Source organism: Helobdella robusta, assembly GCF_000326865.2.
Source record: "Helobdella robusta unplaced genomic scaffold HELROscaffold_11, whole genome shotgun sequence".
Taxonomy (NCBI): Eukaryota; Metazoa; Annelida; class Clitellata; order Rhynchobdellida; family Glossiphoniidae; genus Helobdella; species Helobdella robusta.
This window is the reverse complement of record NW_008703617.1, coordinates 3,904,481-3,922,393: the sequence shown is the minus strand read 5'-3', so window position 1 is coordinate 3,922,393 and position 17,913 is coordinate 3,904,481. Positions and strand designations below refer to the sequence as shown.

The 17,913-nt window shown below is 31.6% G+C and overlaps 3 protein-coding genes across 3 annotated transcripts in view; all 3 read right to left on the bottom strand.

Annotated features, from left to right (window-relative positions):
* Positions 1-693, bottom strand: part of HELRODRAFT_167498 (hypothetical protein) — a gene marked incomplete at both ends in the record, with an annotated part of 2,265 nt that extends 1,572 nt beyond the window's left edge. Inside the window, 2 exons of the mRNA XM_009013002.1 lie at positions 1-249; positions 449-693. The exon at positions 1-249 is cut by the window's left edge and continues 325 nt beyond it. Of these exons, the coding sequence (XP_009011250.1) occupies positions 1-249; positions 449-693 (494 nt within the window). The remainder of the gene's footprint in view (positions 250-448) is intronic.
* Positions 694-2,200: 1,507 nt separating this feature from the next.
* HELRODRAFT_167497 (hypothetical protein) lies at positions 2,201-3,523 on the bottom strand (the record flags this gene model as incomplete). The annotated part of the gene is made up of 2 exons (XM_009013001.1): positions 2,201-2,229; positions 3,220-3,523. The coding sequence occupies 2 exons, from the start codon at positions 3,521-3,523 to the stop codon at positions 2,201-2,203; spliced, it is 333 nt and encodes a 110-aa protein (XP_009011249.1).
* Positions 3,524-6,366: 2,843 nt separating this feature from the next.
* Positions 6,367-15,233, bottom strand: HELRODRAFT_71864 (hypothetical protein; the record flags this gene model as incomplete). The annotated part of the gene is made up of 18 exons (XM_009013000.1): positions 6,367-6,489; positions 7,042-7,093; positions 7,266-7,399; positions 7,864-7,963; positions 8,480-8,608; positions 8,684-8,786; positions 9,259-9,334; positions 9,539-9,628; positions 10,608-10,855; positions 11,338-11,499; positions 11,803-11,871; positions 12,078-12,177; positions 12,454-12,555; positions 13,314-13,403; positions 13,749-13,851; positions 14,337-14,470; positions 14,967-15,047; positions 15,189-15,233. Coding segments are annotated over 18 exons (1,941 nt in total), but the record flags the coding sequence as incomplete, so codon positions are not given.
* Positions 15,234-17,913: the final 2,680 nt, after the last annotated feature.

Below are 17,913 nucleotides of genomic sequence, written 5' to 3'. Positions count from 1 at the left end.
GCGCTGTGGGATTTTGTTTTCGAAACCGGATTCTTACTGACGTAACTAATTGTCGAGTAGAATGAACCACCGTTCATATGGCTCAGTCTGTAGGTGTTTGATTTTTTCAACGTGATGATGATTCTGGTGTTGAGGTAGGACATGATCAGTCCCGGAAGAAAATACTGGAAGAATGTGAAGAGGATGTCAACGTAGAGGATGGTGTAGGTTGGCTTCTCGTAAATGTTCGTCCAATTCAGACATCTGTTTCTGCAGAGGTTTAATGTCTATAGTGTCTTTTCGGAAAAATTGATTTTTAATGGATATAAATTATCTTATGTTCGTTTGTTAGCTTCTGACTTTTTTTAAATAGAAATATAGAATAACAGCAGAAAAAAAGCATCACAACAGAGACGAACGTGTTACAAAAGTACACTAAAAATCAAACTATAAACTTTAAAAATCTTACATAAGAGCTGCCTCGAAGAATCTAGGTATGGAGAATACAATGGAAAAGAGGACGATGCCGACGAAGCAGTAGTGCGTTTTCTTGATCCTATCATTGACGAGCATGTAGAATGGCTTGCAGACGGCTAGGTACCTGTCCACAGTCAGCATAACTGTCAGCCACACGTTGACCATCCTTAGGACGTAGAGAATAGGTAGCATGTACCAATAGTACGTGCTGTACGAGCGAATGAAGGATTCTGCCATTTGGGTTTTTAGAGGTGTGTGTTTGTGTGTGTGTGTTTGTGTAATTGTAAGTGTGATTTATGAATTTAAAAATAGTTTAGATAATTTTGTCAATTTTTATAATTTAATACATCAGCGATGAAAAATTTCTTAAGACTAAAAACTCTAAAAATTGTTAAAAACGATGGACAAATGTCATTTTGTTTTGTAGATTTGTGCGTGTGGGTGCGTGATTTTAGGTTTTTACGTATGTTTGTGTGTATGTGTGGTTGCTTTTTAGAAATTGTTGCGATCTAAAATGTTCTCCAAAAAGCAAATTACTATGCGGTGTATAATTTAACGCAGATCGGTAATTGTTACGTGTGCACGATACATCGAAAAATGGCTACACCTCTACAGGAATGCCAGGGCTGCTTAAATTTTGAAGATGTAAATACAATTTAACGGGGAACACACGTCTGGAATGAAGTGTGTTGACTTTAAGATAAGTTAAATTTTTATGAAATAATTAATATCTTCTCTATTTCCTATCCCCCCACAAGTTTTATAACAAAAAAAGCACAAACAAACAACACCACGGAAACAACGCTATGTCGTTTTGATGGAGTTTATAATTGAAATTAAAAATTCACATCAAAATCTCTGGTACGTGGTGTAGGTATGTGTGTCTGTAGCCTAAATGTCAAAGATGACGAAACTCATGTGGAAGTTTAATGTGACTTTGATACGTGCAGACCTAGTTTAAGTGCAGTCTTGGTAATGTATTTGAGAAAGGATAAATTGAAAAGGATAATACTATGATAGCTCACACATTTCTAGAAGTGAATTGGATAATTTTTAGAGTAAAAATCAGATCGAATAACTAATACTGAGCATGAAAAAACTTTATAAATTAATTTATTTAAGTAGATTGAAATTTAATTTTGGGATCACTGTTCTAAGTCCTTTAATATTTTCCCTTACAAAAGATTGTACATTGTAGGTGTGTTTGTGAGGCAATTTGAAATGTTGAGTCATTTATTTTGTGTGGGCTGCCTGGGTTTTCCCGGCAGTTGACCTGTTTCGCCATTACTCCACTTCCATCATTTTAAATGGTTGCCTACATTCTAAAGTTAAACTAAATAATTGAATTGTCAAACTAAAAGCCAATGTAGAGAGCGAGAAATTTTTTTTACTTTTTCACACGTCACAAAAACACTCTTAGTAAGTGGATGGACGTTAAGTGAGATGTTAGAAGCACGCTATGCATCAGATTAATGACGTTTTTACAACTAGACCTAGGTCCAAAACAATTTTTTTTAATTAAAAAAAATATAAATTTACTGGGACCAGGATTTTTTTTTTAATTTTAGAAAAATCTGAAATTGAATTTATTTTGAGAAAAGTGTTGTGCTGTATTATCCACTTTGAATGATTGATAAGGCCCATTCTTCAGCAAATTACGTCAGATTATAAAATGGATGAATTAACTTAAAATAGGTTTTTCAAATGTTTTTTTCTAAGAAAATGTTTAAAAGATTCGCTCGACTTATTGCTCTGTAAATGATTTATTCACATCTGCAAATAAAATTTTTTTTCTGAATATAACTAACTGAATTTAAATGCATTTTTGCCACGCACAAAAAAAGTTGATGGATGATTTTGCCAACTTTGAAAATAGTAGTAAACAAACTTGTAGCAAGCACATTTATATAAATTAGAATTTATAAATCAGGCTGTATTTATTTCTAATTTTTAATCTTTTATTTATTTTTTTATTTTCTATTTACCTCCAAAAAACTTTTCTCATTAACTAGACCACGATCCACAAATTCGCAATTTTTTCATTCTTGTAGAAAACATTCGGTTTCGTAACGCAACCTTTGCCTTTTTATTCTCATTCTTATTTGTCTTATTAACCTTTTCCTTATTGTTCTCTTTATTTTTCTTTATCTTCTTATTAGTTGTTATTATAATTGCTGTTATTTACGCGATTTAAAATGAGACAATCTGCACGGTCAGCAATTAAAACGATGGAGTTTTTAAATGCGGAATCACGTTGAACGTGATTTAGGATTTTTTACTCTCGTTAAAGTTGAATGAATGAGTGAGTGAATGAATGAATGAATGAATGAATGTATGAATGGATGAATGAATGAATGAATGAATGAAAGAAAGAATAAAGTTGCTAGTGAAGTTATTAAGTTAAAATAGTTATCAAATTGATTCAACTATCATGATGAGGTGAAGACAGCGTGCAATGAAATCTAAACAAAAACCATGAGCAAAGTTCACAAACGAATCAAGTGAAAATCATTAATTAATTAAAATTAATTCACAATCTCGCATGAAGTACCAAGCCATACAATCTTCTAGCCAATGGCCACTAACTACAAATTCAACAAACATTTTTTTCCGCCAGATCATATCAAACAATCAAACTGAATGAAATCAAAAAACATGTAAACCAGAGAGAAAAAAATGAAAAAATATTTCATTTCAGCCAACACCTCATATCAAGAAACTTTAAAATTTCAAATAAATTTAAAATTAAAGAAAGGCCCTTACCTTCAAGAAACAGCTCTCTAAAAGTCCTCAAAAAGAGATGAAACAGCAGAACCAAAGTATCCACAAAAGATAGAGCAATCAATAGGAAGATTATCGCCTGCGACTTTTGTTTCTTTATCTTGAACGTCAGAATGTAAAAAGTCATCGCATTTCCAATTATCCCAAAAATGTTTATAGGCAATGAAATATAAACCTCTGCTATGTAGCGGAACTTTGAATCAAAGTAGTAATCTTTCAGCGTTATGTTTGATGCTATGTTCTGGTAGACGTCTTTCTGTGCGTTCAGAACTACGCAGTTTTTCATCGTGGCGGAACTTTTTTCTTTCTTTTTGAAATGAGTTCAGAACGTTGGCATGTATTAAATGATGGATAACTTTTTGAATTATTTATATTATTATTCTTAATATTATTAATTATTTTGTTATTATCAATAACTATTTTTAATATTTAAAAGAATCATCATAAAATGTTTTTGCTGTTAATATAGCAAGGTATCTAGGTTCAAATCAAGGCCCTCGCAAATTCATATTTACCTTTCAACTAATAAATAACAAGCTTATATATAAATGCGTGTAATTCTTTATTATTATAATATATATATATAAGTGTGTATGTGTGTGTGTATGTGTGAGTGTGTGAATGTGTGTTTGTGTGTATGTATGTATGTATGTATGTATGTGTGTGTGTGTGTGTGTGTGAGTGTGTGTATGCATATATACATACACAAAACAGTATTTTTGTTGTAACGCCTACATATCCATTTTATCATTGTAGACACAGACAATGATTTTTTGTACATTCCAACAAATGGAAACGTTGAACACCTACACAAAAACCCACGCTTCTAAGAACACGCACACACATACATACACACACATACATACACACATACATACACACATACAGACGCGCACACACATGGGTAAACATTGTAAAAAGATCTTGACCGGGCGACTGTCTCGCTTTTTGATAACCTTATTAATAACTCGGCTCTATCTTATTTTTTGAAGTGTGTGTTCTGTACGTGTGTAAGTATATTTGTGTGTATGTATGTGTGGGCGCATAAATATGTTTTGTATATATGTTTGTATACGTATGTCCATGTGCCTGTATATAATACATAATACATGTGTAGCATGGGTATCTGTGTGATTTTATATTATAATGTTAACATGTGTGTGTACGTGTGTTTACATGTGTACGTATGCGTGTGTATGTGTGTGTGAGTTTGTATGTGCGTACGTGCATTTGATTGTTATTCTGATATAAATAGTATGTCATTAATGTTTTTTCTAAACCATTTGTTAAAATTTTAATACAGCTTCAATTAGTTATAATAATTTGCATAACGCTAGTTAGGCACCGAAACTTTCAGTCGTCTAGTGAAAAAACTAAAAAAGTTACATCATTAAAGGTATGTGTGTGTGCGTGTGTGTGCGTGTGTTTTGTATTTCCGTGTATGTGTACGTGCTTCCTTATGTATTTTATACTTATAAATACTTTCAACTTTTAATTACTCAACTTTGAACTAGAATTCACTTCGTTATTAACCGAAAAAAATTAAATAATTACCATTAAACATTAATTTATTCATATATTAATAAATCAAAACTAACTTTAAATATAGATTTTTTAATAGAAGCAACAAGCAAAACGCAACAAATGAAACATTTTGGTATATTACAGTTTTAAAAGGCAATCATCAATAAAAATACATCCAATGCTTATAAAACAACGGTCATAATATCAATATATCAGTATATAACTAGATTACTTAAAAACTTAAAAATTATTATAATAATAATAATGTTACTAAATTAATTCATTATATTATTATAGCGTCATAATATTTTTTCATTTACATATAAATTAAGGCATTTTCATTTGGGGTCAGTTTTTAAGTAGATTCTTTTACCCTCACTTTTCTCACGTTCTCTCTACATGTTATCCACTCTTTTTTTTATATCACGTTCTCTCAATATGACATCGTCTTCTTCTCTCTCTTTCTCTCTTTCATGTTCTCTCTACTTTTTTGTGAACTGTATCTTCCATCCTCTTTCTTTGTTTATCCCAATCCTTCCTCGATTATTGTCAACAGTGAATCTAACACGTGCATTAATTCCAAGAATGTGCGCTAGTGCTGTTTTGAGAAAATACACTCGATTATATATATAGAGAGATGTTTAGAGAAAAAGAGAGAGAGAGAGAGAGAAAGAAAGAGAAAAAAGGAAAAAGAGAGAGAGAGAAAGAGAGAGAAAGAAAGACAAGAGTGTGAGAGAAAAAAGAAAAGAAAAATAAGGAAGACGAGAAAAAATACAGAGTATGTGTGTTGTCAAAAACCGAGAGAGAAAGATAAAAAGAGAGAGAAAGAGGGAGAGAGAGGAAGAGAGAGAGAGAGAGAAAGAGAGAGAGAGAAAGAGAGGAGAGATGTGTTTTGACATTTATACTTAGATTGTTTGCCGAAGCGTATGTCTATTACAAAGCAATAAAGAAGCCAATATAATCTGAATCTATTACGGATGTTTTGGGCGAAGAAAAAACAACTCTAGTTCATTTGTTGATAGCTTTATAATTAAAATTAATTCAGATATTTGTTGAATTCAACATTGTTATCATCTATCTCATCATCACAATCCACACCACCGTCATCATCGTCACTATAGAAGTCGTTATATAATCATTTTCATCATCAACAACTAACTGAACATAAGCATCGTCATCGTCGTCGTCAGTTTTCTTTTTTGAAAGGGATGGGCGAAGATCGCAGATAGAGTTTCTCCAGCAGCATTATGTATAAGTAAAGTGTTAATTTGATCGGTGACTGCGTGTTCTTCCTCATTGTACGTACAATCTTTTAAAAATATTTCTTTATAAAAATATTTTCAACTTTGTAGCGAAAACGTAGAAATAATTTTATTTAGTTAAATTTACTCTGAGTTTATTCTCTGTTGTTGGGTGGCCAGGCTAAATAAATTTAGAATAAATTCTCCGGTCATCTCATTTTTTGAGACTTTCGTTTTTTTTTAAAGAACGTTTCGCTACTAGTTTTGTTTGATTTTTACGATCTTTTCAAATTTTTCATAAATTAATTAATCTATTAATCAATTTATTTAACGTTATTTCAATTTTCAGCAATTTTTCCCCAAATTAAGTTTTCACTCTGACAAACGGGCGCACTGTGACCAGCAGTTTTTCCAACTTGTCCACCTCGGCAGTTCTTCTCAGCGCCTCCTTCTCTTCCGGTTTTAATTGGTCCTGTCCCTTTTTGTCCTTTTCGTGAATGAATGAATGAATGAATGAATAAATGAATGAATGAATGAGTGAGTGAATGAGTGAGTGAGTGAGTGAGTGAGTGAGTGAGTGAGTGAGTGAGTGAGTGAGTTAGTGAGTGAGTGAGTTAGTGAGTGAGTGAAGGAAGGAATAGATGAATGAATGAATGAATGAGTAAATGAATGAATGGTTTGATAGAAGAATAAATGATTTAATAAATGAATGAAATAGGAATAATTGAATACAGATGGTAGAATGTAGGATGGACAAACGATAAAACGAGTGAAACAAATGAAAGAACGAATAGATAAACAGACGATAAGTAATTGGATGGTTAATTGGATGGATGGAAGAAACAACAAATAAATAAATGAATGAATGAACGAAAGAATGAAGGAATGAATAAACAAATGATTTAATGAATGATTGAATGAATGAAAAATCATTGAAGACGAAGGAATTTTTGATGAAATGTTTTTGATAAAGTCGTACATACAACACACATCACATGCGAGCATGTATCACGCATATTGTTGACAAAATGTATCTCACTTTGGGCAGCTTCCTTATGTTTGGAGACAACTTAAATGATTGAATCGTTCCCCTGTAGGTATGATAATTTTAAAAATTATTAAAAGGAAAAATGAACATTACTTTTACAATGATGACAAACTTCAAGAATCAAATTCATCATAAAAAACAACAACAATTACATTCATGATTATATTTTTTTATATATTTTTTTTACGAAATTGTAAAGTTTCCCCACCCCCTACCTGTCGTCTCCCACGAGAATGATGGGATGTTTCTGGTTGAAAGCCACACGCGTCAGGGTTGAATTTCTTTTCTGAGCTATTCGTTGTTCGCAGAGACTTTCATGCTTCTCAACATTCAAGTCATAAACGTAAGCCTTATGGAAAAATTGCTAATTATATTTTTCAATCAATGATTTCGATGTCTTCTTTTTAAAATTTGGTTCTTTCTTCATCAATATAATGACATGGTAATGACAGAGCGGAACAATGGTGTAATGGTTAAGGTGCCTGGCACGGTAATTGCGGTGTCTGGGTTTGAATGCATGGTGATCCTAGCCTTACAGGTGTGTGTATTAATTCGCGCGTATATTACATGCACTGTGTATTTGTTGTTGATGCTTCTGTGAAATATCAAATGAAGAGTTTTAAAAAATGGTTAGTTTATATTTAACGATGGAAAGAAATGAAAAAAAAGACACAGATTTATGGATTCAGGTAAAAAATTTGTAATAAAATAAGAAAATTTTAGGAAGAAAGAAACAACGGCAGACAAGAAATTTGATGACAAACAGCAAAAAGTAATTAAATTAATAAAATAAAGAAAGCAAGAAAGTCCAACTTTGCCGTCCTGAGTGACAGCCGCGAAAACTGTGGAGGAATATGGAGCCCACTCAACGTCTTCGACCGCGCATCCAAGATCAAATACGAACAATGGCTCGCTACTGCGTGTTTCATTTGGTAGTGTAAAGTAAAAATTTGTGTCATGTTACTTAATTTTTTTTCTTTAGAAATTATAAATTTTTCAAGTTTAAATGACTTAAGAGTCAATTTTATTAAATTCAACCGTTTATAAATTTATACCGGCTTCATTTGAAAGATACTTGATCGACCACTACATTTCATTTTATAAACTTATTCTGTTATCCGCAAATGCATTGAGGTTTTGCTCAGATAATCAATGTTCTACACAAGGGGTGGGCAAATTTTTGCTGTGAGGGCCGCATTGAGAACTATTTTACCTTTGAAGGGCCGCATATGTTCTTAAATAGCAAATTTTTTCGACCCGGGTGAGAATAGTTTTAGGATTTGTAACTCCTTTTTGTGGCCATAATTGCAACTTTAATAAATCAAAACATCTATCACACACAATTCATACGTTTTGCACTTAACAGGTTTTATTTGTAGGTAGCACAAACAGAACAAAAAACAAACAAAAACAAATCCCAAAACCCTACCTTTCTATAGATCGATCCCAAATCTTAATAAGCCAGTCATCACTGCAAGTAATAAACAGAGACGGGCAGTATGGACTCCAGAGAACTTTATACACTGGTCCAAAATGCGCGTCGTAAGTTGATAGGAACCTGATAAAGGTTAAAGGTTACTCTCTCTCTTTTGCGTTAGCTTCAGAGGTTTCAACGACAAACACACACAGGAACCTGTTGCTCTGGTTCTTGGAGCAAACGTGAACTTTACCTTCTTCAGTGCCCACCAAGTACAAATCTTCTATTTTCGGATGGAAATCAAATGTGATACCACAACCTAGTTTGGCGTGTGCGTAATTTTTTGTTGATGGAACAAATAGGATACATCGTCAAACTATTTTGTCCTACAGTTAACTTTTCAATACTCCTCTCAAAAGTATCAACAACAAAAGTGTTTGTACAAGCGTAAACCAGTCTCGGCTTTGCTTTCTTACTCAGTCAAGTTACAGCAACATCAGTGCCATCACATCTTAACTATTGCAGCTGTTTGTTGGCCGGGAATAGTTGAATAAAAAATTTATCCAAGATAAATAAGAGACTAATATTATTTATTTTATATATATTTTAAAGTAAAATAAGAAGTTTATTTATAAATAGTTCTATTTCAAGGTTTCTTTGCTGAAAAGATTGCATTCGTTTACGTTAATTCAAATGTTTACGTGATTTTTTGAGGACTAAATACTAATTAAGGTCATCATCAATATTATTATTATTTATTTATTATTTATTATTATTATTATTATCATTACCGGAAAGTTCCAACGGTATGGTAGAACCATTCAGTTTGAGGTTATCACTCGATTCCATCTTCAGCGTGCAAAGCTTCTCACACATTAACTCATTCTGCGTTTGTTATTATTATTATTATTGTTGTTGTGTTGTGATTCAGAAATAATGTAACATGATGTTTAACTTTACATGCGTCTTGATAAGAACGAACACATTGTTGTCATTCATTCATTATTATTATTTTTATTTTTATTAAAAATATATATTTTATATTTATTTTCATTATTTTATAATTTATACCTTCAATATGGTCCAGTTAAACACTTCGCCGCTGTTTGAAATGGAGAAAAAATTTAGGCCATTTTCATTTTCGTGACTCTGCCATTTTACCTGGTATAATAATTATTATTATTTATTATTGTTGTTGTTATTATTTATTATTATTATTATTTATTATTGTTGTTGTTATTATTCATTATTATTATTATTATTATTATTTATGACCACTATCATCTATTATGATTGTTATAATTGTTGGGTCTGGTAATTTTTTTGTGTAACATTCATCACAACAAAAACTGCAATGATAATTTTGAAGGAAGGACTTAAAAGGATACACGTTATCCAAAATAACGATTTTAAATTGCACTGTATATGTGTACGCGTGTCTCTATTTGTTTGTTTGTTTGTGTGTGTGTGTGTAGAGAGAGAGAGAGAAAGAGAGAGAGAGAGAAAGAGAAAAAAAAGAGAGAGTGTGCCTATGTAAATTACTAAGCAAAATGAGTAACAAGAGATGCTCTATAATGAATCAGTAGATGCTATTTGGCTTGGGGACAAAATAATGCAGCTGTCAAATTTCTCGCACGGATACAAAAAAAAATTTTTTGTCTTCCAACACATCCGTAGTTTTAATCTATCTGCATGTCTCGTATTAAAATGATGCTTTTCACTTTTTCTTGTTTCTGAGAAAAAAAAATCACCCCTGGCCTAGTTTTAACTATTTCAAAACGCAAGAAAGAAGAAGTTTCAAGATGAAACTTGAAAATTGAGAAAAACCATGAATTATTAAGTACATAATTGCTATTGTAAAAGCTTTTTTTTAGAATTTTTTTCATTTTGGTAAAAAATTTATCAATCTTTCTCAATTTTTGTGGACATAGAAGTGTGTTTAAAATTGGACTGAAACTTCAAAGGAGTGAAATAAATAAAAAAAACAAAGAATCATACTCAAACAAACAAACAAATAAACAAACTAACAAATAAACAAACATACATACCTACATACACATAAAACATACAAACATACAAACCTACGACCAAAACAAAAAAAAAACACCGAACCCGACCTGATTAACGAACCGAACCCGACCTGATTAACGACGTCCAGATGTTTCCCAGTTTTATAATTGCTAAGAAAGACAGGCTCATGACAATCAGTAACAACATCGAAGACGGCAACATTGCCATCGTAGAGTCCAGCAACCAGTAGGTACGGGTAGTTTGGATGGAAATCCACAGAGTTGACACTGCAGTGCATCTGGTAGATATATTCCGGGTAGGATGGGTTTTTTAGGGTGAATAGAAGTATTTCTCCTTCCACCTGGTTCTCATATTCGTCTATGTCGGTGGAAATGTATGTGTGTGTGTTTTTGTTTGTGTGTGTGAATGTTACATAGAAGTGTGTGTGTGTGTGAGTGACGTGTGGTGTGGGTTTTACACGCTCAGACTTGATTAAAAGAACATCGGTATAACGGTCAGGAACTAAACTTTTAAAATTTAATCAACAATATTAATTAAACTCTACAAAACAAATAAACACACAACTCCAGCGACATACATTAATTAATTATATTAAGGTCATTTATACGGGCATATCATCATTGGTGTAGCAGTAGTAGGTGATAGTTTTGTCAGCATTGCAGTTGTTAGTATCAGTGGTGGATCTACGAAGGCGAGCAAAAAATCCTGGCCCTTCCGTCAAAATTTAACAATTTGAACATTCTCAAAAATTTTTTCCCCGCGAAAAAGTCGTCTAGAACCCAGCCATTGGTTATTAGTAATATATATCCCAATGTCAAAGTAATCCCAATCCCACTTACATGATCCGTAGGAGGCGGCGAACAAATCCGGAAAAATATGATTCCAGCATATGCAGGTCACCGAAAGGTTTTTCACTTTCTTGAATTTAAACGTCCAGAGGGGCAGTAAGGAACCTTTTTGCTCTTTGAATTCGTCCGATGCGTCCTCGTAGTATTTGTAGTCTGTCGTCGTCAGTAGTTGTTCTTTGGTGAACTGTAACAACACACACACACACCACACACACATACACACGTACACACACATATACACGCACACACATACAGAGAGAGAGAGAGAGAGAGAGAGACATACAGACACACACACACAATAGAAATGACATGATATATATTATTGATAATTCTGAGAAATAATTTAGCGAAATTATTTATTACTATTATTATAATTTAACTACAACATTAATGCTATTATAATTATAATATTATAGATTATAATTATTATTAATAATTAATAATTTATTACCGTACCGTACGTGATTTCATCGTGTATATTTTGCGTGACCATTCTTTCGATGATTTTCAGTGATTTCAATGATTCTATTTCATCGCAGTACTAAGAGGTAGAAGCATATTTCAAAATTTATTTTATTTATATTTAACTTAAAATAATTAAAATGCTAATAAATATTACTAATAATGCTATTTCTGTCATTACTACTACTTCTGCTACTATTACTACTACAACAACCAAAGCTTCTGCTACTACTATGACTACGGCTTTATGCTGCTGATTCTGCTGCTACTTGTGAAATTATTCTTAAAAATTGAACCCACACTAGAGCTTGTCTTTTTCTTCTTGAGTTCTTGAGTTTTTGTCACAATTTTTTTGTCTTTGTTTTTAACCTTTGAAGAATGAACGAACGAACGAACGAATCAATAAATTGATAAAAAAGGTGAAAAAACGAATTAATGACAGAGCAAAGAATCAAGCAAGCCAATAATTTCTAAATTGAAAGAATTATTGAATAATGACACACACACGCACATACACACACACACATGCTAACACACACATACACACACAGATATATATATATATATATATATACATATATATATATATATAAAGATAGAGAGAGAGAGAGAAAGAGAGAGAGAGAGAGAGAGAGATGGATGTACCTGTTTATCGTAGTCCTTCTGATAGGCATCATATATTTCCCACTGAGTAACGTTGGCCGAGTAGGTCATGGCTGGAGGCGGTTCAGTCATCGTCTGCTTGTCCTTGTTAAAAAAATTTTTCATTTAAAAAAGTTAAAAAAAAATTAATATTTAAATTAAAATAATCATTTCAAATTGCAAAAAACACTTGTTAATAATGAATTAAAAAGGGTAGTTTAAAGGTATTTATATAAATTTAATTTTAACGTCATTCTTTAAAGTGTCATTTCAAAAACTCATACTATTGTCAAATTAAAAATTTGTTAGAATAAAATTTCACTTAACTTAACCTAAAATGAAAATTTTGGCGAAAATATTTAATAATCAAAGAAATATTTGAATGATCTGCATCTATCTACTTAGATGATGACGAAGAATTAAATTAAAAAAACGTAGACGGAAGGACTTAATAACTGCAAACTCTTTCTTATGAGGTCACTTTTTCATCTTTCTTTTTAAATTTCTTCGTCACATAACCTAATCCATTCACAGCATGAAATCTCTCAATTAAATAACAAAACAAAAGTTTTAGCAAGCAAAACCAGATCGATGACGATTTTTCAAACTCCCAAGCCAGCACTCTCTAGGACAAGTCCATGGCAACTCTACTAAACAACACACACCCACGGTACCAATCACTCATACACAGATGTACACATAATTAATGTTAACACTCATACATAGATGTATGTATACATAATGACGACTTGTAGCTTGGCATTTAAATGGTTAAATTACATTTGATGTGTGTTGTGTGCTTATGTTTTCGAGACACTCCATCCGAGATTTATAAATGATTATTTCAAACGTTGCATATCTACCCTTGGTGGGTTGTTATAAGGTTGCGTGGCTCTCTCACTGAAGTTAAACTGGTTCGTCAGCTTTTTGTCGCCTCTACTTTTTGTGGCTGACTTCTTCGCGTCTTCTACCGTTAATTCGGCGTTCTGTTGATGTATTTGTATTTGTATTCATTTGGTGAGAAGGCTACAAAATATGCAAACATGATTAGTATTCCACCGATGTAGATTAAATAGATTAGGAATGATTATCAAGATTTATATATATCTTATATAACACTTATATAAAAGTATCAAGTTGAAGTATTTGTTTGAGTTTGTTAGTATTAATAAATAATATCAGTGCTACAAACTTATCGTTCGAGTGATTATCCATTTATTGAAGAAGAAACATGTCAAGAAAGGTTAAAAAAAATCATTATTAAAAAAACTCATTTAAATAGAAATCTCTTTCCTAACATTATCTCCATCTGCGTCCAAGGCAGCATCTCCCTTCAAGTTCTCCTCGTCATCTTGTAGGACCTTCATATCTTGCTCCACTGTTTGCGACGGTGTGGCTTGGCTCGAAACGGTCTCCGTGGATTTTGATTCTGTAAAAAATGTTTTCAAACTCTAAGTCATTTTTTCTTCCCTGATTAACACAAAAAAGGACACAACTTTGTGAATAAGCCAAAATCAATGGGTGTATATGGTATGATATGATTGAAAAGGTTAAAAAGGGTGTGGATCTTCTTGCAATCGAACCTGGTCATTTCAACAAACGCAGGATGAGGCATTTCTGAAACACAGAACGCCATATTATTTACATTTCACAAGCTATTTTAATTATGACGTTTTTAGAAATTTGTTGTTTTACGAATAAATTGGTTTTTATTTCAAATGGGATTTCTACGTGTGAATTATTTGAAGTTAACCATCAATAGTTTACTGAGAAACTTGAATAACAGTAACACACAAAAACATTTTTAATAACAAAAATAAAATTAAAAAACAAAACAAAAATAAAAATGACAAAAAAGTAACGAAAACAAAATAAAAATTGAAAACAAAACTGAAAAACAGAGACTGCCTCGTTTCAGTTGTTTCTTCGCCTCTTCAGACTTCTCATGAATCTTGTTTCCATCAATGGAGAAGTGGACGGCCAGATGATCAGTCGTCGGAACGGTCATGAAACTTTTGTCCTAATGTATTTATTATTTAAAAATAAATAAAATCAAAATAAAATAAATATTATTTTAATTATTATTATTCTTATCATCACCATCATCATCCTTGCCATAGTCATCCTCGTCATTATTTTATAAATAATGGGTCACATGATACGTCATAAATGACGTATCATGTGACCCATTGTTTCGGATGTATTCGAATTTAAATTCCTCCAAACTAAATACCGACATGAAGAGATTTCATTTGGTTTAAATCTAGAACGGCTCGGTATTTACTTGCTAGTACAACATCTGAGGTTTAAGGTAATATGGTTGTTTGCGACTAATCATGACAAACGACTGAGAGTGTACTTATTTTGGCCATGCTAACTAAGGATGTAAAACATTTTGGCCGTTATTTTTCTTCTTTGTAAAGCTGCGAAAATTAAAACTGATAACAAATTAATTTCCAGCTGACATTTTTTTAAAAAGGAATGCAATTTTAATATTTTTCTCATCGAAAATTCACCTTAAAACTGTACCTGACGACATTTTTTGAGGCCCTTGGATTCTCCGCCGTCAGAATTTTCGTAAACTCCTCTTTGAGTTCCTTGTGGAAAATGAATATCAGGTTTTATATTAGGATGATTTGAAATCCTATTCAGGTTTTATATTAGGATGATTTGAAAATCTATTCATTCATCTTATAATATCATTCATTCGCCTTAAAATAAAAATTATTTCCTGTAACCTGCTCAGTTAGATGCAGTTGGTCAGGTGGTTTAAGTATCGATTTCAACAACTGGGTGTGTTAAAAAAGTTAAAAATAATTTCAATATAAATAATTGTAATATAAACATATAACAATATTTATAAAGAATAATAAAAATATATTTACCGTAGATATATGTAGAAAAATTAACAATATTTTACTCTTAATTACAGAAAATTAAGAATAATATGATGAAAATCAAATTTTAGTGTATCCTTAAGGTAATTTCCTCTTGTGTTTGCGTTATATAGTTTAGTATAAGTTTAGGTATTTTGTTTGTATCACGTTTTGTGTAGGTATTAGAATAGGTTTGTATATAATATTTGTATTAGTTTTTACATTCAAATTTGTATGAAGATACATCAACATACATCATCTTCTTGTTCAGCTATCAGGGTGATGCTGTCCGAATCCTATATCACGGAGTTATTTATTGTTATGCTTATAATAAAATAATTTAATAATGATATAAAAAATAACTTTAATCATAATTACTATCATAATAAATAAATTATTAAAAGTTAAATTATAAATAAAGGTAATGCTTCACTGCCCTGGGACCTCTCGTTGTTGACGCTTTCACTTTTGAAATTTGCGACGAGCTTGATACGTCTGTCTGATTGGAATAATAAAATGTCAACTGAAATAAAAATAATTTTTACCACAATTACTGAGAATAAAAGGGCAAACTGGATTCTGGGTATGATAAAATGAACAGTAAAAAGAGGAGATATGATCGTCATATTAAACCTATATAAAGCATCGGTTCGGTTCGACCAAAGTTGGAGTACTGTGTTCAGCTCTGGAATTCAGATTTATAAAAGGACAGACATATGCTGGAGAATATTCAAAAGAGGGCAACGAGAATGATGAAGGAGTGTCGCGGTATGCCAAATGAAGACAGATAAAAAGTTTGTGGATTGACAACATTGGAAAAAAGAAGAACAAGAGGAGATTTGATTCAGGCATACAAAATCATCAATATGAAGGAGAATATGGAACCAGTAAAATGTTTTGAGCTTATGATGAACATTAAAACAAGGGGTCATAAATATAAGATCTTTCGAAAATGCTCGGATCCATAAAGCCAAAATTTTTCAGCTGCAGATGTGTCGACGAGTGGAACAAACTGGGAGATGAAATAGTATGCGCAGAAACAACTGATAACTTTAAAGAAAACTTGGCAAAAGTAGGATAAAAAGTTTCAGAGTGGTCCTGTCACGGACTCAGTCTTCTTGGATCACTATAAAAAAATCTTTGTTTTGTTATGTTATGTTCTGCTATAATAATAATAATAGATTATATTATAATAAATTAAATTATAATAATAATAATAATTATTATTATTATTATTTATTCTCTTTTAATAATTCTTCACAGATATCAACAACAGTGTAAAAAGTCCATGCACGCATCATTCACACATAGCGTGTGATTGGCGGGGATTTCTTTGCAGTCGAACTCGGTGATCGCGATAGCAGAAGCAGACGCCCAAACCACTTGGATAAAAATAATTTCGAGACAGAAAATACCTACCACTTGAAATAAAAAATAAAAAATTAAAAAATAAGCCGAGAAATGAGGCAAGTTGATACTAACTTTTGCTTTAATCGCCTGTGACTTCATCATAAATAACAAAGTAAAATTCCTCAAAAAGTTTAATATCCAATATTATTATTATTATTATCTAATAGACATAGGTAGAAATAAATAGATGAATATGCAGTATATATTAATGAATCATATAGTACATGATATAAACATTTACTTGAGTTATATACGATATATGATATATATATATATATATATACATATAATATATATATATATATAATACGTAAACCATGATTAAGTGGTTACCATAGAAACGGTTGCTATGGAGTCTACCGTGTAAACAAAATGCCTGTGAGCACTTTAAAAGATCTCTAAACGTTGTTTTTATTTGAAGATAGTTAAATACAAATGGAATAATTAAAACCGGTAAGAAAATGGAGATTTTTCTTTTCTTTTCTTTTTCTTCTTTTTACTTAATGGTGTTGCAAGCTTTCAGCATAAGTGATATACCTTTTTATAACTTTTTTCTTTGTCTCTCTTTCTCTCTTTCTTTCTTACACCATATTTTCCTCTTTTTCTCTCTTTCTCTCTTTCTTCCCTTTTTTTCTTTCTTTTTCTCTTTTTTTAATTTCTTTTTATTTATCTTTTTAACTTTCTCTCTCTCTCTCTCTCTCTCTCTCTCTCTCTCTCTCTCTCTCTCTTTCATTATATACATCCTAAAGCCTTTACTATAGTTTAAACATTGTTCCTAACTGACCCCATTACTACGTATTTAATGCACTGTTGTTATTTATTACACTAGCGGTTATGTTGGACTTTTTTTTTAAATTTTTGTTATTTATTTTGGAAAATAAACGGTTAAATAAATAGAATAAAAAAATTCTATTTTGAAGATGAATCTGAGTTACATTGTGAATGAGTTACACTCAAGTTGGTCAAATTTAGAAGGCGATTTTTTAAGAAATTAAGCAGAAGTATGTTCAGAGGTAGAGTTGCAAATAAAATTTTTGAAAATAGTTGGAAAGCTGCAAATAAAGACGAGAAATGAAATTTTACATAGTGACAAACTAACATCCCTTCAAAACTTTAACATAAATCATGGTTCAGAGCAAAAAAATTGTTTCAGCAGACACAAATTCGCAAAGTTTCC